This window comes from Grus americana, chromosome 7, assembly GCF_028858705.1.
Source record: "Grus americana isolate bGruAme1 chromosome 7, bGruAme1.mat, whole genome shotgun sequence".
Lineage (NCBI taxonomy): Eukaryota > Metazoa > Chordata > Aves > Gruiformes > Gruidae > Grus > Grus americana.
Window position 1 is genome coordinate 23447849 of NC_072858.1, and position 21745 is coordinate 23469593.

The 21745-nt window shown below is 42.7% G+C and overlaps 1 protein-coding gene across 37 annotated transcripts in view; it reads right to left on the reverse strand.

Annotated features, from left to right (window-relative positions):
- The window catches only part of SORBS1 (sorbin and SH3 domain containing 1), a 78642-nt gene that overhangs the window by 16455 nt on the left and 40442 nt on the right, over positions 1-21745 (reverse strand). For 19 of the 37 annotated variants that reach the window (XM_054831300.1, XM_054831316.1, XM_054831318.1 and 16 more), the window contains 11 exons: positions 20540-20654; positions 17279-17362; positions 14346-14411; positions 13665-13766; positions 12259-12308; positions 9205-9380; positions 5281-5366; positions 3531-3698; positions 2057-2103; positions 253-367; positions 20-145 (listed from right to left, as the gene is read on the reverse strand). In XM_054831300.1, coding sequence (XP_054687275.1) covers positions 20-145; positions 253-367; positions 2057-2103; positions 3531-3698; positions 5281-5366; positions 9205-9380; positions 12259-12308; positions 13665-13766; positions 14346-14411; positions 17279-17362; positions 20540-20654 — 1135 coding nt within the window. Of the gene's footprint in view, positions 1-19; positions 146-252; positions 368-2056; positions 2104-3530; positions 3699-5280; positions 5367-6100; positions 7622-9204; positions 9381-12258; positions 12309-13664; positions 13767-14345; positions 14412-17278; positions 17363-20539; positions 20655-21745 lie in introns of all 37 variants that reach the window. The other 18 variants (XM_054831301.1, XM_054831323.1, XM_054831322.1 and 15 more) reach the window with 4 other exon arrangements.

Consider the following 21745-nt stretch of genomic DNA (forward strand, 5'->3'; position numbering starts at 1 on the left):
AGCACAACAAAAGTCCTACCTTTCTGAAGGACATTTCCACTTGGGTATCTCCATTGAAGTTGAATTTAGCAATAGCATCTCCATATTCCAATACTTGCAATGGCGATGGCTTTTTGGGCTGAGCTTTCTCTGCTGGTGGGAGGAGCTAGAATGAACAAACAGAATCAAATGAACCACATACAAAAAGCCCATAAACTGGTCACTGACAGAAAGGGAGTGGGCAAAGAGAACACTCGCAAGGAAAGCCACTACCTCTATGTATGATCGTGGGAAGATGCCAACTCTGCCGTGGTGCTCGCCTTCATACCAGTTCTGGTCAATCTGCTTGTAAATGTAAACAATATCTCCTTTTTGCAGAGGAAGTTCCCTGTAAACAACACAAGCACTCTATCAGAACTTCACTGGAGAACAGACGTGTTCTGTTTCTGTCCAGCAATTCCTAGGTACCAAGGTCTGCATCAGCCTTGCCGGTACAAATCATGCTCCACCAAAGTGAAAGCTACATGTTGAGAATTACCCTGTTCAGACTCTCTTGCTCTTTGGGCATCCTGTCAAAAACACTGGCCTATGAGGGTCCTACTAACTACGCACCCTCCAGCAGCAATGGGGTCAAGCTCAAGCAAAAGATGCCATTGGCTGCTTTCCATGTTGAATATTGTGAGCAGCATTCAATTCCTGTTTTGAAACAGGTCATGTCACAAGTGCCTGCCAGAGAGACACATGATTTTCATGGAAGCTAGCCTGATAATTAGATGAACCCTCCTCACACACCAATGTTGATCCTGCAATGATTACATTTCTGATCAGCCTGTGGTTGTGCAACCACTGACCTCACCTGGGCTAACAATTGGGATTTCAATCTACAGTCTTCAGTGCCAGAATTATGAATGTCTGCAGCTTGAGGAACTCCCACTGTGGGCAGCTTGTACTAGGCTCATAAACCTACAACTCAGGTCCCCATAGAAAAACAACCAACACAGCCTTCCCTAACACAATTTTCACAAGCTCTCCTTTACTTTTGTCTGGCACCCTGGTATATTCTGCTCAAGGGACACAACAGTTATACCTTACATCTACCTCAGTCTTATTACAGGTGCTGTGTAAATCATTACAAATCATCACCTACAGAACATATAACAAAATATTATAAGGACATTAGCACCTGAGAAGAAAAACTGCAGGTACTTCACCAAATTCTGTTGTTCTTTCTTCCCTCCCTAGCAATGTTAAAATGAGAGCTTCTCCAGGCTCATGCAGAGGGAAAGGCCTCCAGGCCTTCTCTTCACAGCAGTGTTTCCCAAAAAGCACGAGTAGTGCCGTGTGATTGACCCATGGGACCACAACAGGGCTCAGAGGTACAACGATGCCACCAGAAACATCATCTGGTGTGTGCACAGATGCCAGAGGAGCAGTGACCACTCTGTACCCTTATAGGTCCTGAATCAGAAAAATCCTGAGCCAAGGGCCCACCTACATCCTTAAAGCTAGGCATCTGTTTAAGTCCCTCGCTGACTTCGGGCTATGCTTAGCACAGTGAAAAGGATGCTGCTGTTCTGCATATCTATGTTCTTGTGACCATCTGTACGGCAGATTTATAGAGTGAGCTACTGACTAGCACAGTTCTTCCAGCTCCTGAATCAGAGCACAACCAGGGATGCAGGGGAATCCCTTCCGTCTCCAGCAAGGGCAGTGACAGAGCTGCTGCCGACAGGTCTCACCCAGGCATCCTGCTTACAAGGTGTGAGGAGGAACAGCAGCAAGAGCACTCTCCCATGGCTCCACCTACCCTCAGAGCAGAATGCTTACTTGTTCCAGTAAAGAATGTTGGTTTGCCCCAAAAATCACATGGGATACAGATGCAGTTTTCCTAAAGGTCCTTTACAGATTACAATCTGCAAGACTCATACTACTTTTCCCCACCTTACTATGGACACCTTGCTTTGAGTTGCTGGAAAGACACTCCCAAAACATGAATCCAATTGCATGACAATTCATAAGCGCTGCATCCTAGGGGAAAAGGCAGAGGAAGAACACTCAAGTAACAAGCTGTACTCACTTCAGCGTCTGTGCTTTAAAGTCAAACTTGGCTCTAGCAGGTCTCATCTAGAGATCAAAAAAATCAACACATTAAAAAAATAATTAGTTTTTCAACCTTTTTCTGAGGAAAAGCACCCAAACTCTTCTATAGCTAACATTAGTCTGGGGATGAAAATGAATGCAGGTATTCTGCTACAAGATTGTGTGCAACTGATACTACAGTCCAAATATGCTGGATGGGTCTTTCCCACCAGGGCAAAAAGTGCCAACTTCTGATATAACAGTAATTAAGAACTCTACAGGAAAGTGATTTAACAGCAGTAAACTTTTAAATGTGACAACACCTGTTGAATTAAATCTGCTCCAGTAACTACAGTTACTGGGCCTCTGGGACTAAATTTCCTTTGACATGTGAATGGGAGAGCAAAAAAACCCAGTAGGATTATATTTGATGCGGTTCTTATTGATTATTACCTGGCCCTGCTGAATCCTGCAATGTGACCTAAGCACTCTGTATAAATTGGTAGGAAAGAGACAAAGGTGAGGAGGAAATATGAATAAATTAAGCACGTGTCTAAAAAAATGTCTTCAGTGGCTACAAAGCCAAAGAGGACGTTGACAGCAGGCCTAGGCTTTAAAGCTTGATTTACTTGGCTGATTTTCTAATGGCCACAAAATATTTAGACAATTTTAAAGTAATTTCGGTAATAGAGCATAACACAAGAAGTAGTCACATTCATGTGGCACCAGAGCATTTGAAACTACACAAGCAAAGGGCAGACAAGTGCACGCCATCCACATGGTGACTACCTCACCAATCACCATGGTGCAGCACCTCTGGGGAAACAGAGCTGCTGTCCAGAGCCCCAACAGCAATCCCTAAGGCAGGAAAAGGCATTTGGCCAGGACACCTGGACTAGCATCCAGCCCTTGGGAAAAGTGCCTTGGGCTCATGGGGAAACCATCTGCCTCCTCCTTTGTGTCTTTCAGAAAGACCGACCGGGTTGTACGCAGTGAAACATGCTGAGACTTTTTCCAGTTGTTTCTAAAGGACATTAAGCATCTTTCAAGAGGAGAAGAAACAATCTATTTCTAAAAAAAATATGAGACAGTCACATGGCCAGGATCAACAAGACATGAAGTTTCTAAGCGTAAGGCACAGACAAGAAGACAATGGAGCAATATGATGCAAAAGATGTAGAATGCCTTTGATTCACTAAAAATAGCTGATATTTAAAGGCATGCATCACAGGTGTGCACCAGCAATTCTCAGCAGGCATGCTTTAACATATGCAGCTTGGTATAGAGATATCAATTAATTTACCAGGCACAAGAGTCAAAGCAGATCTAAATGAAGCCAGAATGGGAAAGGGGAAGGTGGAAAAAAAACAACCCGACATTCTCTGAAGAGCTAATGTCGGCCTAAAGCACAACATTGTGAGAGGCAAATATTGCTTTGGGTCAAGCAGCAGACTGAGGTAACTAAAACAGACCTCTGACCCAGATTTCCTCTTTGCTGTATCGTCTACATTTAGAAGGTCCCCAAATCGCTCATTAGTGATAAACTGATGGTGCGTTGGAATAACCCCTGTGTGCCTTCTAGCTGCAATATCAGCTTCTTCTTGCTCACGTTTAAGTCGTCTCTGGTCCTCTAAAAGTTTCTGCCATAAAATTGCATAAAATGGGCAGTAAATCATCTAGTTAAGGGTATTCAAAAGCTGCCATAAATGTGACTTAAATAAAATTTCTGAGGTCCCAGCAAATAGCTGGGATTTTACAGTTCAACACAAAATACTAATTCTACTAACTACACAATACCTTTTCATTTTGCAAGCACAGAAAACACATCACCATTACGGCATAACTGAAATCCAGCTTATACAGACAATCTGATCCACAGCTGATGGAAGTCAAGGACAACTTTTGGCCAGGTCCTGAGAGCTTCTAAGAAGATTGCTGATATGCAGAGGGCTGAACCAAACCCCCTTCAACCAACAAGGAGTTTCTGTCATTGACTTCCAAGAGACCTGAATCAGCCCCACAGGTAAGTTCCGAGGCATCAAACTCCCCTGAGCTTTGCAAGGAACTTGGGAGAGTGCCTACCACCTGCAGGTATCGTGTTCTCCCATACTTCCTTTGGGCTCATGTAATACAATTCATAAAATGAAGTAAATAAATCCCAAAGAATTATTTTAGATTTCTGAAGTCTCTGGCACACTAATGGAAATGTGCATTCTTGAGTACCTGGGCAGAAAGATTCTTCCACTTTTTGGGGCTGGACTGTAGGCTGAAGAGTTCAGCTCTGTACTAACTCATTTGAAGCCAGCAAGTCTTAGTGAATTCAGAGTTTTGCTCTTACATGAGTTTTTGTGCTGGATTTTAGAAGTGGGGGGAATACTAACTGTTTCATGGGAGAAGACAGTAAAAATATATTTTTCACATAGGAATTATGAGCAGGTTTTACCATATTTCAAAGCACACACAAACATTATTTGAACTCAGAAAGGCTGCAGTAAAAATATAACTTTTTTTTCCCCTCTAGACAGTCAAAATTAACAGCTTCCTGGAAAGCAATCGCTTTATGACTTCTTTAACTCAGCTTGAATAGTCTCAGTGCTGAAAAGTCTACATAGCTTTCCTATTATTTTGGCTTGTCCCAGTGTTGTTGCCCAGCCATTTTGAAAAGGACTGCTATATTCTGTCATCAACAACATAAGACACCATAAAGAATTCCAGTTTGCATTGGGGATAACTTCACACTTTCTCATAGCTTAAAATGTCTTAGATTTGCTGTTCAAAACCTGAGGACCCCCACAAGAAAAATATTGTTCTCACCAGTTTGATTAATACCTACTCAAGTCACTTGCTTGGAGAACAATAAAACCTTAACTCACTTATTGAATAACCGTTTCATCTTTATCTGCGAGTACTGGGGAGTCGTACCACATCTGACATACACCTCCAACCTTTTTACATTCTTTAACAACCCCATATATCATTTTGTGCAATTGATAAAGACTATGAGGTTCATTTTAAACAAAAACTAAACTGGACTACACATTATACATTAAATCAGTGCCAGAAGTAGTATTAAAATTAAAACATACTAGTTACAGCTTGTTGCTCTAACTTCCAATATACATAGCCATGGACATACAAGCAGTCCTTATATAAGGCTGAATGCTGTATTTCTTGTATCTGGAGCTTCTAGAACTGTTATTAGGCCATAAAGGAGGGCATTACCTCTTTATCGTCATGCCGTCTGCGGATGATTTCTTCTGGAGTTTCCATGTAATCAACTGGTGCAAAATGCCTTGGTGATTCTGAATCTACTTCGAAACAACATAAGGAAGTTAAAACACAGATGGATTTATCTAGCATAACCAGAAAGGAAAAAAATAGATATTTTTAAACAATTTGTTTCCATTATGACAGTAAGGATTCTCAATTGCCATTGACCAAATTGTCAATCAGATGTCAATAATTTATCCATTTTCATTTTTTTCCCTTTTGGGCTGTAGTTGTGAACAAAGATCCAAAAACAGGGAGAAAATAATGGTACGGGAAAGAGTAAAGACATAGAAAGACTTTGTGAAGAAAAGGTTCGCTGCCATCAAAGTATGATTTGGCATTTTACTGTTGAGAAAAGTTTAATACACACACACGCACCGCACACACACACAACTAGACCTTGAGAAACTGCTCCTTAAAGCAAATCATCTGGGTTTGTTTTATATTCCCATGTGTGCAAATGATATAGGACTAGAAATATCTCATGTGGAGATTCTTGCATCCCCGGAGTTGCTTGAGAGACAAACTGAACCCGATGTGATTAGAAAGGCAGCGGAAATCGTTTCTCAGAAGTGCAGCTGTTAACAAGTCCTGAACAAAAATGTTCAGCAAGACACGCAAAGGACGTTAGACACACTAGAGGGGAAAAAAAACAGAGTCAGGGGATGCAAAGGTGGGGAGCAAAAATGCAAGGGTTGAGGAAGAAAAGGGGAGGAGAAAGAAAAGCAAGAAGACAGATGAAGGGACACTGGTAAAGAACACAAAAAGCCACCTCCTAGGTACGTCCCAAGTTCACTTTGCGGGTTGTTGTTTGTGTCCAGGCTGTGACAGAGGGCATATGGAACAGGGTTCCCATTGTTTAAGGAGTCAGGAGTGTCAGCCCGGCCCATGAAGCTATCTTGGCTAGATCCCATGGTGGGAAAGTAGCTAAGCCTCTCCACAATGTCAAAGGAAGACAGGCGCCTGGGGGCTAGAGGCCTGCTTCTGGAGCACAGTTGGTGCTGGGAGTGGTGACTCTTGTCTCCTACGCTCCCTTGCAGCTGTATGGGGTCGTCTGGGTTCTCAGGGCTGGGCACTGCCGGGCTTCCCGGGCAGTCTGGGGGTGGAGTCCTGCAGGATTTGTGTTGGAAGGGCTTTTTCAATCGAAAGGGGAGCGGGCTCATTAGGTAGACGTTTCTAGGGAGCATGTGTCTGTCCCCATAGACATCCCCTTTAGAAAAAAGGTTCCTGGAGGCCTGCTGCTGCTCATGTCTTCGGATGGTAGTGAACCTGGTGTAGGAAGCTGGGCATGCGCCTTTGCATCTGTTGATTTTATGCTTCTGAGGCCCATTGAGGTTACTGCTGCTGCTGCTGCTGTCGTTGGATGCATTTGAGAGGAGATCTATCTCATCCATGCAAGCTGAAAGCGTGTCCATAGGGATAACATCACTGACATCTGAAGCCGTGTCCTCCACATTGCTGCAGGAGCGGGAGGATTTCTCTGCCAAGCTGGCAGCATCCTTCTCTTCTTGGTGTGCTTTTGGCAAATCCAGAAGAAACTCTGCAGAGTAGGCAGAACTGAGACAAGTTTTAGACTGGAGAGAAGTGGTGAATTTGTTTTGTCCAGTGGAAAAGTCGAGCGAGGGCATTGATCGGGATCTCTGGATCAGCTGCTCAAAGGCACTGATACGGGAGGAAACGGTGTGTTTGGGGATCTGCTCTGAATCCTCTCGACTAAGGCTGTGCTCCATCCTGTCCTTTGCTTCATTCTCAAACTGAGATGCAATATCCCTCACGCTGCAGGAGGACACTGTGCCCAAATGGATCCTGGACCGGTTGATCTGGTGCATGTCTTTATACAGCATTGTAAACTCCATCCCACTCTTCCTGGAGGCAGGGAACAGGTAGCCTTTCCTAGAGTTGGTGCCATACTCCTGCAGGCTCATGGTACTGCTGGATTTGATGGCATACTCCTCCTTTGACTTCATCAACATGTTTTCTATGCTTTCCCCTATGTCTACCATGAAAGCTTTTTTATTATTGAACAAGGCAATGGAGCTACGAAGGTTTTCGCAGCTTTGAGCTTTCTCATGAGACAGCAAGATACCCTTCTTGTCCTGCACAAGAGCACCTGGAGCTGCCAGTTTGGGTTTGAATTTAGAAGGGAGGATTTCAGTAATGCAGGCTTTTGCAGCTGATAAGGGCTTCTTATGTTTACATGCGTGACCTAACATACCGGTATGACTAGCGTTAAAGGTTCGGCTATTAACTGAAGAGGGTGCAGTCATATGAGCATTCCCACCTTTACGATCCACTGGTAAGCATGCAGAATAAAATAAATACAACCTGTTAGCTTAAATGCTAGAAAGCTATCAAGAAAGGAGAAAGAACATGCTTGGATTTCATAAAATGCATTTTAAAGAAACAAAGTTCCAAAACATAAAGAAAAGCAGGAAGAAACTGCACAACAAGCCGCGTTTACAGGAGTAGATAAAGCGTTGCTAACGTTTCTAAAATGAGAGGCTTGGCTAGAAGCAGATCTTGAGCACTTTGAAGGTATTGTCCTAAAAAGTGCTGAGCATTATCAGCTTCCAGGGAAGCTGTGGCACCATGGAAAAGGGTGGCTGAACTCCAGGCAGGATCAGGGTGTCAGTAAGAATGCAGAGGCACTAACATTGCAAATATGGCTTAATACCAAGCCTGTAATCACACCTACTATGGTCTCACCACACTGCTTGCCAAACAGTTTATTCCTGGGAGGGAGAAGACAATCGGCGGCTGACTGTGCTAGCACAAGCAGGCCACATCAGCTGGCCTTGCCCAAGAGCTGCCTGCTTAGAGATTCTCCATACTAGGAATAAGCCGAGTGTGCTTCAGTCAATGCGGTTGGCCACGTTTGCTTTAAAAATCAAGGAGTCAGATCGGGACTTTTTTTTAAGTCAGATCCAGTCTGGGTTCAGCTTAGACTGCAGGTTTTTTTGGTCTGTTTCCTATTTGAGTTCAAACTCAAATGTCAAAATAACCATTCAGGTTCAATTGCAATTTGGGGAACAACAACTGTTTGAACAGATTTTTTTGTTCAGATCTAGTTTGACTCCCTGCCCTACAGGCCTGACATAATGCTGAAAAACAGCTGGAAGACAGAGACAGACCGAGACCTTTTTGGTGTGATGTACTATTTTTAGGGAGAGCAGTTCAGAAACCAAACGCATTCCTTCCCCAGTCCTCTCTCCATCTCAAGCCATTTTTAGATTGAAGTTGGCTCAGAGATACATTCCCCAATACAACTCCCTGATGGGAGTCAGGCTCTTCCTTGTCCTAATCTTCTAGAGACTCCACGATGGGGGGAAGAAAGGGGAGGAGACGCAGCGGTGTCTGCTGCCTCACTGTCTCAGAGCCTGCAGGGCATTGCTGGTTCACAGTGTCCCGTGCATTCATTCTCTGCACACCCCTGGCAGGCAGGAGCACAGGGCACCGGCTGCACCAGGGTAGCCAGGCCAGCAGACGTGGTGTGGCCTGCTGAGATACTGCAGCAGGGAGAACAGAAAAGGCAGGGCAGGGCTCTAGCATGGCAAGGCAGTGGGAGCGGATGGATAGCAAGGCCAGCCTGAGCAGCCTCGAGGAAGAATATGGGGTGGGGGGGATTGAGGTGCTGGATGGAGGGAGCTGGTCCCTGTCGGGAAGAGGAACCTGGATCAGATAAAGGGGTCATGAAAAATATTGGCCAGTGGGGGCTGAGAGAAAAAAGGAGGGAAAAGTGGGGATGGCAAAGAGGAAGGACCAAGGAAACCTGAATTGGCTTGAAAAGGACTCTAAACCCTGCAGCAGTTTGCCCCATACCACCTGGCTTTTGACACGCTGCAAAATGGAGAAGAGGTCAGTGCCCTGACCACCTACCTTTTGTGGAAGCAGAGCTAGAAGGTCGCTTGAGACCACTCAGCCCCTGGAACGGGATATCTCCACCTTCCAGCACACTCTTGTAAATCTGCCTTTCATTCTCCAAGCTAGCGGGGTCCCCCAGCGCTGGTTCTGACTCCCTCTTCACTGCATGGTAGTTGGGTGAATATGTGGAGCTGGAAAACACAAAAAAGGGGGAGAGACACCAGTGGGTCATTTCTGTTTGCTGAGAGCTTCATGCAAAGTAAGAGAAAACCATGCCTATGAACCCAGAATAGACTGTGTGCTGAATGAAGAGGTTGTGAATACATTGCAATAATGTTCTAGGTTTGGCACATTCTCCATCTGAGGGAACTGTCCCAGCTCAGGCCCCCAGAAAACTGGTGGCAGGAAAGCACTCCTTTATTTTACAGATGAGACAGCAAAGTCACAGAGCAGATGCACGATTTCTTTGCAGACACATCGAAATTTGTTGGCTAGCTGGAAGTAGCACAAATATCTTCCAGCTCCCAGTCCTCTCTCCTTAAACACTAGCCATGCCTGTACGCTGCTTACAAAGCACAGCTGCTCAGGAGTTCATCTCAACCAGTTCAGCCTCCCAGTTAACACTATAGTAGTTCAAGACTCCCAGAGCAATTTCTCAAGCCCATCCGTGAGGGACCATGCAGAGAAGCAATAGTATGGGGCTATAGACACTACTGTTTTAAATGCCAAAGTAATTCCCAGATGTGCACAGTTCCGCTCAGCTTTGCCTCACGTTTCCACTACAGGGAATGAAAAAGCCTGGACTCTAGGTCTACCATGCATACATATAAAAAATACTGTTAAAATGAGTATAATTTTAATTTCTTAGGCCTTTAAAGACTGGATATTTATTACAAATCCCTTTCCTCAGTCTTGAATCTAAGCACAAGTATGCCCCCACATCTGATTTCTAGATTTTACTGTTTTCTCTCTAAAAAAATAACTGACAATGCCATGGTATAAATGGCCTTTCCAGGTACAAAAGACTTACTGAGCAATCAGGCAGACGATGTTTTTCTAAAAGCTAAGCTCATCTGATACCAGTTCTTGTGCTCAGCCAGGCTCTTCAGAATAAGATGCAGTCTCACACAAAACTGTTCTGGGGCCAAAGCATGACTGCTGGAAAGTTTGAAAAAATAGGGCATTTGCCAATTCATGGAAACATTTTAAAAGCTGGTTTACATCCTGATATCCAGGAGTGATTCAAATTTACATGAGTGTGGAAATGCTTGTGGTTACGCCTGCTTGTTGTGGATAAATCTGTACATGCATCTGTTTATTTTGGATAGATGCTGTACTTATGGGGTAAAGAGAAAGATTTCAAACACATCAGAAGACTGGCTGTGGAGGTGGAATTACACAATGTCTGGATCACAAAGAAGATTTTAGTTTCCGGACAAGGAAAATCAGGTCATATGCCGTCCCATAAATTACTTTCCAGAGTAAAAGCTCATGAAAAGCACCACGAAAGAGAAAGGGAACACTGTCACATTTTCAACCTAGGCAATGCTCAAACAGACCCATAGCTACAGACCAGTTGTGTCTTATGAGGGTAATTCCAATGCCTCTCTGTTAGGTTTCCAAGGAAGCCCTGCCAGTTGCTGCAGGGAATAATGACCTCCTCACCTGGGAGGTAAAAGCATTTTAGCCTAGTTGTTAAAAACCAAAGGGTTAAAATGATCATCCTTTGGGAATACACCTGGGGAAGAGAGGAGGCATTTGGCAGAGTCCCTTTACTGGTTGCTCCCTTATTAGGGCCAGCAAGCAGTCTGTGAGATCAGAATCAGGTGAACGGAGGGAAGAGCAACACTGCAACAATGACAATAAACTCCAGGTATCTTTCCTTCCTGCTCAATAAAGGCAGAAGAGGGAAGAATCTGTGACTCCACTGAGCCTCGCTGTTGTGTCCCATTCCCAGCATACCCAAGTTGCTTCCCCTCCAGTGGCTCAGACCCTGGCACTCCTGCATGCTTTGGGCGGCATCAGAAAGGGCACGAACAGTGCTGCCGAGCGTGGAAACCTTATCAGTCTTTGGCAAATATAAGCTACTTGTGCTAATCTCTGAGATTTCCATTTATTTTATTGCGCTCTCCCTACCAAAACAAAATAGTCATAAGAGCAACCAACAAAATGCAGCAGTGTGCAAGTTTCCCAGCAGAATGAACACAGACAGACAGGAACCGAGTTGAAAGAAGTACAGGAGAACTCTAAGGCAGCCCCAGAGGGGTGGTGAACACGTGATATTAATGAGCGTCTGGAGAAGAACATGCCTTTCCTAACAAACCATCCATACACAGGGGATCACTGTGCCTACAGACAATGTTAAGCACTCAGTCCAATTACAAGGAGCAGCAGGTTCACAGTAGGAGCTGGCTCCACGGCTCAAGTACCTCAGCACAGCTCAGCATCTTGCTCTGGATTTTTTTGGTGTGTTCCTCTTTTACAACAAACCATCTCAATGTACAACTCATTTAGACAGAGTGTACTGTTTATTACATATTCCTCTGGAAAAGCAGTGCCACATTAGATCTTTGAGAAATATCATTACTGCTACCATTGTTCCCTTCCTGGAAGCTGGAAAATTATTGCCTTCCATCAACAGCATCCTTTTGATCTGGTGCACATAACTGAGAATATCTAACAGGAGCCAATCTATCATACACGTGTTACAGAAACAAACGTTTATTCCATGCAGTAAAGTTACTTGCATGAAGTTACAGTCAATTTGCAAACTTCATCAAGATGGAGTTAAAGGTCTGTTTGTTTGTTTTTTAAAGTCACTGACTAGCACAATCAGCAATTCTTATCTAGACAATGCAATCACTCATGTAATAACTTCAAAATTCATTCAGGATCAAACAGCAGATATTGTACTTGGACTCATCTGAAGCATGTGTATAATTCTCATGGTACATGCATTTGTCTATATGCATCACCAAAACATAAAGCCAACCCACTTCCAACGCCCAAACCCCTGTCCTACATGCCCTCAGATTGTAAGAGACATCAAAAAGCAATTGGAAAACTTACTAGGAAGAATGGTCTGTGGAAGTTTCCAGAGGAGTAACACCTGCTGTATTCTGCAAAAGCCCAAACAAAGGAGTCAGTGATACATGCTTACACGTGAGGAGACAGAAAAAAGCTTGCTTAAGTAATTTTCCATCTATTGCTTGAATATTAGCCTTTAGGAGACATTGAGGTTTAAGTCTAAATGCAATTTAAGCTGTCAATGTCTTTGCAGAAAAGCAACAATTTTCCTGAGTTCCTTCAGGGCAGTGACAAGTTTTTAGCACAGCCGATGCCTTTTCGCAGCGCCTATTCTTTTGTCTGCAAATGAGTCATTGCGAATAAAGCCAAAAGCAAGAAGAGATAACCAGCTGGGCCATGACCAGGAGACACATGCTCATAATTATTTCCCCAAGCTTTTTCCCCAACCGGTCACTGCCCGCCTTTGCTTTAAAGGTATATTACATTTCTGCAGCACAATACATTCCTCAGCGTTCAAAAAAAAAAAAAATCAAAGCACTAATAAGAAAAAGCAATGTTTCAGTTCAGTTTCCTTACTTAAGAGAAGCAATGCCAGCTGCACAGGTTCAATAGCAAAAGCCAGTTCTTATCCGCTTGCTTTAAATCCATCTAACACTTCCTAGGCACATTATTTAAAAAACTGAAGGCAATTTTAGAAGAAATGTTCTATTTGGTGTCCCCTCATCTATCTGAGGATTCCTAAGTAGGAAGAAAAAGAAAACCTTGGGTTTAAAAAAGCAGCTTTTAGAAGTCCTGATGAAATGCTGCAGCTTCAGGAAAAAAAAAAAAACAAAACCAAAAACCAGAAAAAAAATTGAAAAAATGGCGTGTTACCAAATTAATCTATCATTTCGTGGTTCGGGTCCTGCAGACCCTCAAAGCAGCAGCAGCAGCAGCAGCTGACCTGCCCTAGAAGGCCATAGCAAGATGCCGCATAAGGAAAATTGCGTAAAATCTCTTGGGAATATCCAAATCTTGGGTAGGCATGAGCTCCTAGCAGACAGCAGGGCTTGTATGAAGGGAGGGTAGATGGCAACACGCTTGAAAGGCACGAGATGATGACGTGACGCCAACCAAGAATTTTAAGCTGATTGCTGCTGCCTATTCATGTGAAAAATAGAGAGGGATTTTTTGCAGACACTGAACTCAAAACTCTAAAGGGGGACGAGGGTGGGGGGGAGCTGAAAGGGAATGGGGGAGAGAGGAAATCACTGTATCTGAAATGGATTTCAAGCCGGATTCTCAGCATCACGTTCTATTATTTCTGACAGCGACACAGCAAGCCATGCAGTCAGAACGGTCAGAACCATTATTTATCCCAACCTCATTTAATAATCATCCAGCAGTGAACAGATTAGAGCAGAGAGTTTGGAAACAGGGATTGGCAGCATGAAAAGAATAGAAAATACCTTCTGTGGCTTTTTATGTGGCGCTTTATAAAGCTTCTCCATTTTTTCTAAATCTGCCTCTAACTCAGTCTGGTAGAGGTAGAGGTCTTTTTCTAGATCAGTCTGGTTAAAGAAGGAGAAGAAGAATGGGAAAATAATGCTTAGGGTTAGGGGAAACCAAAGGAATGTTAATTTTGAAAAAAAAAAGCGAGCCTTTTTAATCGAAAAAAGACAAAGATGGTATGGACAATACACAGAAATTCACTAGTAATAATTAATCATGTTTCAATCATTACAGAGGAAATAGTTTTAGGCATTTAACATTCAAAATTAAGAGATGCACAGGCCTGCTAGAATCTAATTCTACAAACCATAAAGTTATAAAACCCACCTGTAAAAAAAAAAAAGATACTGTAACAATATGCAATATACTGTTAGTATAATTATCATTGCAAGTCAAGATAGCAAAACCACCACTCCAAATTATGGCCGATTATGCTTTAAGAATTGTTTATTAAATCAATTTACTAGCTACTTAATTGTTAGGCTAATGAGCTCAAGCTCAATTAAAAAAAAAAAATCACTCACAAGCACACAAAACCCAAGCAATGCTACAAAAAAAAAAAAAAAGAAAAAGAAAATCACATACACACATACATACGCGCTAGATGCCGTAGTACAACATACGTGAGACACAATTACCTTTCTATCCTCTCTAGTAAGGATAGAGCAATCTCCAGGAGTATAATCCCAAATCTTTTTTGGAGGCTGATGGAAAGCAGAGGAAGGAAATGAGGAAATGAAGATAAGGAAAGACATCACAGAGAATATGGAAACTGGATTAGAACAGAGGGGGAATACAATAGGGGATTTGCATCAACACTGAAAAGAAATTAAAAAAACCACAACAGAGAAAGAGAGATAGAAAGAGGGATAAATCCGCTATAGCACAAATATCAAGAGATCATGGGAGGCAAAAGGGAGCACACATGCAGTCTGGGAGGGGCTGTTTTCAGTAGTGTTTGAGGAAATTTTTATTTTTGCAAGGTGCTCTAAGGGATTTTGGACTCTCTAGAGGGAGTCCACAGCTGGTGGTTAAAGCATTCTTAACACAAAAACGAAACAAAACAAAATAGGGAAAAAAACCCACACAGTCATAAAAAGCATTTGTTTTGCTCATTCTTCTTTTCAAAAGGAAAGGGTAAAACAAGGACCTTTAATAAGGAAAAGGAAGAATCTTTCCCACCCCGCCAGACTATGAATACATACCATGTGAACAAATGGCTGAATTTCCAGTGGTGGCATTGTGGGGCAATGAGAATGCAGAGTTGTTATTTTTTATTTTACTGGTTTGGGGGGTTTGTTTGTGGGGGATTTTGGTGGAAAGAGTGGGACATGGAAGTTTGGGAACTAGTTATTTAAAATTCATCCTATAGGTGAATGCACCAATTTCAAAAACAGGATTTTTCTGTTTGGATGCACATGTAAATATCAGGGAGGATTATTCAAAGTGAAGGACCTTTGTCCTGACACTCCTATCCAAACAATGCCACACTAATATCCTCATTTCACCAGATACGCACCTCTTACTGATAGGCTCAAAGAGACTTTGTTCTTACTTTGTGAAATCAGAATACATTTGCTCTGTTTCCAAACAAAAATAACCTCTGTTGGCTGGCAAGCTTAGCATCATCCTACGTGTCCATACTGACTTCTGTGACTAGATTATTTAAGTGCCTCTGAGTCACTGATAGGGAATCTCCAAGTGTCAGTCTATCAAAGGTGAGTCTGAGCTACAACACTTGGGTCTTGGTCCAAATTCCTTTCAGGACTGCCTGGATCTGTAGTTTGAATCTGTCCCACTTTACATTCGGACAGCCACTGTGTGGATGCAAACACTAAATACATATTTCTTATCCATCAGGTCAGCAGCTGCAGGGGGATAGATGGTATTGCAAAGATTTAAGTTGCAGATTTGGAGAGAGGAACTGGAGGGAAGGAGGTAAGAATGCAGGACATGCACCCCTTTTTCCAGCCCTCTGCTTCTCCATTTATAGCAAAGAGCTTACTCAGGGCTGTCTCAGGAAGGGCTGGGAGAAAGTGCCCACGTGTGCATTCCCAGAATCACAGCAGAAGACAACCAAGCTCTAGACTGACCGAAAGTCAAGTTTTGTGGATGGGCTCCATGGAGCTGTGGAGCCATGGGTCAGGAGGAAGGAAGGAAGGAGCGTGTGGGGGTTCAGTCTCAGCAGCACACTGGAAAAGCATCCATGCTGCAGAGCCTGATCTACCTGTCTGCAGGGCACACACCTGTCCACAGAGCTGCGCAGAAACGCATCTGGGATGCTGGTCCAGCAAAGTGTTGCTTCAGCTGCCCTAGGAAGTCCATCTGCTTTCCTCAGTGGGGAAAGCCCCATCCTGGTCATTCTGGTGTCTTTGGAGAGCAACACCTACAGGCTCATGAGAATACTGTGCTCCCTTTTACCACGTTGTTTAGCAGCAAAAATTACGCTATCAGACTGGGCACCCAACCTCAGGCAGCTATATTCTGTGCAGAGGAATTTTGTCACTTTTGTGAGAAAAAAGATTAGATTTAAGGTAAACCTGCTCTCTGGTGTCCATGTGCAGTTGCCTTTGAAGCTAGTACTGAACCTTAAAACATATTTCTGTTTTGTTGTACATGCAGGGAAATCACAGCAGCACTCAAAAATGGTGTGCATAGGCATTTGACAACTGACCTCAGGGAGAAAGGAGATCAATCACTGTAGCTGAACAGACACAAGAGGCTGATACTGACCTTCCGGTACAGTAAGAGTAGCTTATTAAACAGTATTTAATAATGAAGTTAATAGTGTTTAATCAGTAAAAACTAGGCCATAAACTGCTTTAAAGTCACATTTTTTTCCAGTAGTCATGATGTGTCCCTCCATCAAAATGTCCTTTGTCCTATTAAATAATTAAGCTTTGCTTCATCTTTTTCCAGAGTGGGAAATCAAGGCACTTCCCCCCCGCTCCCCCCCGCAAACTTAGCAACACAGCTCCATTTGAAAAGAAAGCACACTGTTCTTGGACTCCTTTGGTTTCAGGGAATGGCAAAGGCTATTCAATACAGACTGATGCACCCCATTTAGGCAATGGGCAGCTACATGCATAAGGAAATGAGCAGGAAACAGGATCATGATCTGTTTATGGATAGCTGGAAATTACTGACCTACAGTTTACAAGCCAAGGATAGGAATAAATGAATGATTCTCCTTGACTTAAAGCTACCTATCAGCCATCCTAGATCTTGTTAGGCAGAGAAAGAATAAGGACTTTCAATAGTGAGAATAGGGCATTACTTCTAACATTAACAACAAAAATGCAGTTTGAACTATGGTGTGTGAAAAAATATTGCCTTGTTGATACATATAGCTGGAAAGTGGGGAGTGTTTGTAAATGGCTTCAAAATACTTAAAGTGGTCACAGAACAGCTGCTTTACATCAGTACCAGGATGACGTTTTGAACAATCACATTATTTAAATAAGTTAGACAGCTGTTCCAGGTTTAGGGCCTAGCAAAGAGATGTGACAATCATTAAAAAAAAAAAAAAAGGCAGGTTGACTTCATTGGTCATCGCAACTATCAAACTTACCGGTTTCCCAAACTCCAATTCCGAAAAGAATTTATACCAAGGTTCATTCTTTAAATCTATCTCTTCTGGGCTTATATCCCGAGTCTAAAGGAGTTGGTGATAGGGGAATGGAAGAAAGAGAAGGATAACATTATGCAAAGAATACACGGAAAGGGACTGTTAGAGATGCAGATCCCATGATTTCCATTCTAAAATGCAGATATTTAGCCTTATAATTTGGAATTTCTATAGCACCTCTCTCACAAAGGCCATGAACTGCTTTGCAAACATCAGTTAAGCCTAATGGCATCACTGTGAGCAACATGAATATGAATGAATTGCATTTTACAGATCAGGAGACCCACACAGAGAGAGATTATGCAGCTTGCCCAGAGTCATAGGGAGACTCAATGGAAGAGCAGTGAGTCAACCACTCCCTCAGTCCTACTGTCAGGACTTTCCACCGAGTTCAAAGCTGCCTGTACTTTAAAATTTTTTATTAATCTTCATTTCGTTAAAAAAGAGACATTCAGTGAGATCTGAATCAAATACTGCATCTTTAACAGCACATGAATATGTGAGAAACCCTGTTCTACACACTGCAAACAGAGTGAAAGGTGGTCTTCTAAATCAAAGGAGACACAGGTCAGAGAGAGCGCATTCCTGAAAGACCTCTGGAGGGATGGATAGAAAGACAGTATTACTTGTTTCTTCACAAATAAATGTTAAAGAATCAGACAAAACTACAACGAAAGAAAATCAGACAGGACAGAAAACAGTTCAGTTGAAAATAAAATTCCCTTTTGTTCATACAATCTGTTTTGATGAAACAAGTTGAAGCAGTTGTAACTGTTTAACGCTACAGGTGAGATAAAAGAATAAAGTTCATTGCTGAGGGTTATAAGGTGCCACTCTCCAAAAGACATCTAGCTAACTCTTGCATTTCAGTGTACCTAGCCTTAGACAGAATGCATCTCAGTGCATTAAAAATATAAATACATTATGTCTGATATGCCAGCGCAATCTCAAGTGCTCCATCCCAACAAGCAATGAGCCACACACATGCACAGAGGGCCAACACAAAGTGTCCTGAAGCAAATCGTCCTCTGATGGGGTTACTGAGGCAGAGGGGGAGTTCCCAACAGTGCTAGATGTCCCAGACACTGCCACAGTCAAAAAAACTGCTAGGACAAGAGGTCAGGATTGATGCTAAAATGCTTCAATCTGAAAGATAAACGATTACATCACGTTTGATCTCCAATGGCCTGGAGGAACATTTAGCTATTTCTTAAAGGCAAAATACAAGCAATGCCTCCATTTTTTTCTTTATTGCACTCCTAGCAGCACTTATCTTGTTACACAAGTGCCTTTATATAAAACAAAAAGGCCACTGACGTCAATGGGAGGCTCTTCATTGTTCCAAAATGGTTTCGGATTGGGTTTCTGATAGTCACAACTCTGGGTGTGACTACCAGGAGATATCCACAAACATCCTGTAGCCTCCTTGGAAGATCTAGTTGCTAGCCACTGTAATAACGTTGTATTTAATGAGACTGATGGAGACCATGAAGCCACTATTTCAAAACCTTCTTTCTTCTGTGATCTGTGGCTTGAAATTAAGGCTCAAAAAATAACACTGGAAGTAACACAGCTATCACATTCTTCTTGTCTTTGATGAGATCTGTACAACTTTTCTCAATTTTGCTGATTAGGGTCCTGCTTGTGGCTTTTAGACTTTGATTCAACAGCTCAATTAAGTACCTGATGAAGTCTGAACACGTAAACAGTGCCACTGGTGATGCCAGATCTTTTGCAAAGGCTTAAGTACACAGATGAGGCAGGCCTTTTCCCACAAGGTTCAATCTTAGCTGTTTACTGTGACACAAAATTGCCACTTAAGTCAGCAGAAGCCTTGCTCCAGGATGGACTGCAGGAATGGAGTTGTCATACCATCTTCAAATCACTCCTCACTGGCACTTCTCTAATGGGCTGAGCCAATGCCCAGTAGGATCAAGAGAAAGTCATCCATCACCCATTTCAATAGGCACTAGGATCACGCTCCTATCAGGAGCAACTTTGATGAAGTCACTGAAGGGACACAAGTGTGAAAAGAAGTTGGTTGCAGGATCTTCAAAACATGATGGACCTTGATTGTGCTTGGAAGAAAAAAAAAATGCCACCAAAATACTAAGGAGAAACATCAGGTCCCAGATCAGACTTGATTCTTACATTTGTATTGATTTAAATTGCTGTTCACTCTTGTGTTTCAGTGTAAAATCCTTGGTAGGTTTTTCAGGACCATTCCTTTACCTACTCCTATGCATGGATCAATGCCTGAGCTGTTAAGTTTACATTTGGAACCTCATATGCAATTAGCACTTCCAACTGAATCCTTCAAATTAATGTCTACATAGAACAATTATATCTTTATGTACCACACTGGCTGTTCACTAATAACCTCATTCAGTATTTTCTAGCACTTAATATCACAACTTGTACCACCGAAGGACACCTTAAGTGAGCTGTGGTGACTTATGCAGGACAGGCTGACGAGATTAGCACAACCTCTCTGCCCTGCCCCTTGCCAAGTGTTCTCAGCCAAGCCTACAGAATGGGACTTTTGTACGTGCCCTGGCTGTCACAATGCACAGCATTACTTACTAATTCAAACTGAAATTGGTAACATCTCACTTAATAATCCAGGTGACACGCCGGTGTAGCTGGGGAGCCAGCTCACATTCAGTTCTGCTACCCTGCCACAGGAGTGAGATCCAGCTGAGGAAGAATGCAGCCCAGGGGAGATGACCATGTCCTAATGCACCTCAGAGGCATCTCCTGAGGCACATTACAGGCACTCTAAAAATTAGTCACTCAGTGTTTAAAGGATCAGAGGAACATAGAAACTGAACCTGCTCTGTTGCATAATGCCTTCAGCCCTCCTGCATCAACTAACGCTGTGCCCTAGAAAAAGTACAGCTGGCAAAACAGCTGCTGAACAGGTCACAGTGTCAAACATGGATTAAAAACTAGGGTTAGTGATCCATACTTAACACAGAAAACAACACGTCCAAAAGGAAAGAAGCCTCTCAATCCCCCTGGATCTTGCTTTATAGAGAACAAAAATGTTAGGAAGTTATGCAAAACAAAATATACAGGAAATACAGCACACAAGCACTGCAATGTAAGCATAAGAAATCCTATTAGAATGGAACTGGACAAGCACTTGGGGAGTATTTTACAATCACAGGATAAAGCCACCAGCTAGGATAAAACAAACATTACCATCTTTTCATTGTTCAGAACCGAGGACTTTCCTGGCTGATAGTCGTAAATGCTCCTGGGCTCTGCGCGGTATTTTCTGGTGTCCACCTTCTTGTCTGGAGGCTCCCAGTCAGTCCTGAGGAAAGAAAGATCAATTAACCCAAAACACTGTGGTTTCCATGGAGACAAGCACTTCCTTTTGACAGGTGCCTTTCCCTGTTAATCCTGGTTTAATCAGGGTACTTTTTTTAATCTAGGAAAGGAACCTGCTGCAAGAGGAACACTTTAGACAGGGCTCCAGGCATGTATTTGTTTATCTATAACAGGCAGAGTCTGACATAGCTCAGCTGCTGAAACCACTGGAGCACAGGGGGTTTCTTTCAAGTACTTTCAATAAACTTCCAGGCTTCCATATCTTTCCTGATTGGAAATAGCTTAGTGATAGGTTTCAACTAAGCTCACAAATATGAACATGTCCAAACTTTGAGCAGAACTCAGATTAAATCTCTTTTGCTAAACTTCTTCATTTTAGCCACATCACTGATTACCTGACTACCACTGCTCTGGATTCTGGAGGCACTCTGGGGTCCCAGAGGGGATCTTTTCCAGAGACATGAACGAATTATCTCAGACTGGTATACCTAAAGATGGCTAAGAACAGTTATTGACTATAATTTTGTGCAATGTCCACACTGGCACAGTTCAGACAACAGTAGTCACAAAGCATTCAGGGTCCATATCCTACAATATCCAGCTCCTCTGAAAAGTAATATGTTCAAACACCTTATGCAGAATAACCAATGCCCCTGAAAAAGCTCAGAAATCAGACCATTTAAGATGGTAAACTAATTCTGATCTTGCTCTTGATATGTTCCCTTTGACAGGCAATGTTGTATGTGGATTCATCTCACCTAGCATTCACCAAAAGTGAGGCATCTAACCAAAACTGCTGCTCTAGGGTTCCTCCCACTTACCCTACTGACCAGGTTTAGGATAGGAACAATGCACTGAATTGCACAAACTCTCTCTACTAGCTTAGGAGAGACAGAGACAACCAATTTAATTTTTTTTTTTTTTTTTTTTTTAAGGTAAGGCAAGGTGACAGCCAAAATGATTGGCCTAAAACAGTGTACAAATTTCAACAAGGTTGAACTTTGCTGTCTAGAATAAGCTTGATTGCTTAAGATTCCAACCCCAGAGAAACTTCTCCCTGGTGAAACATTGTTT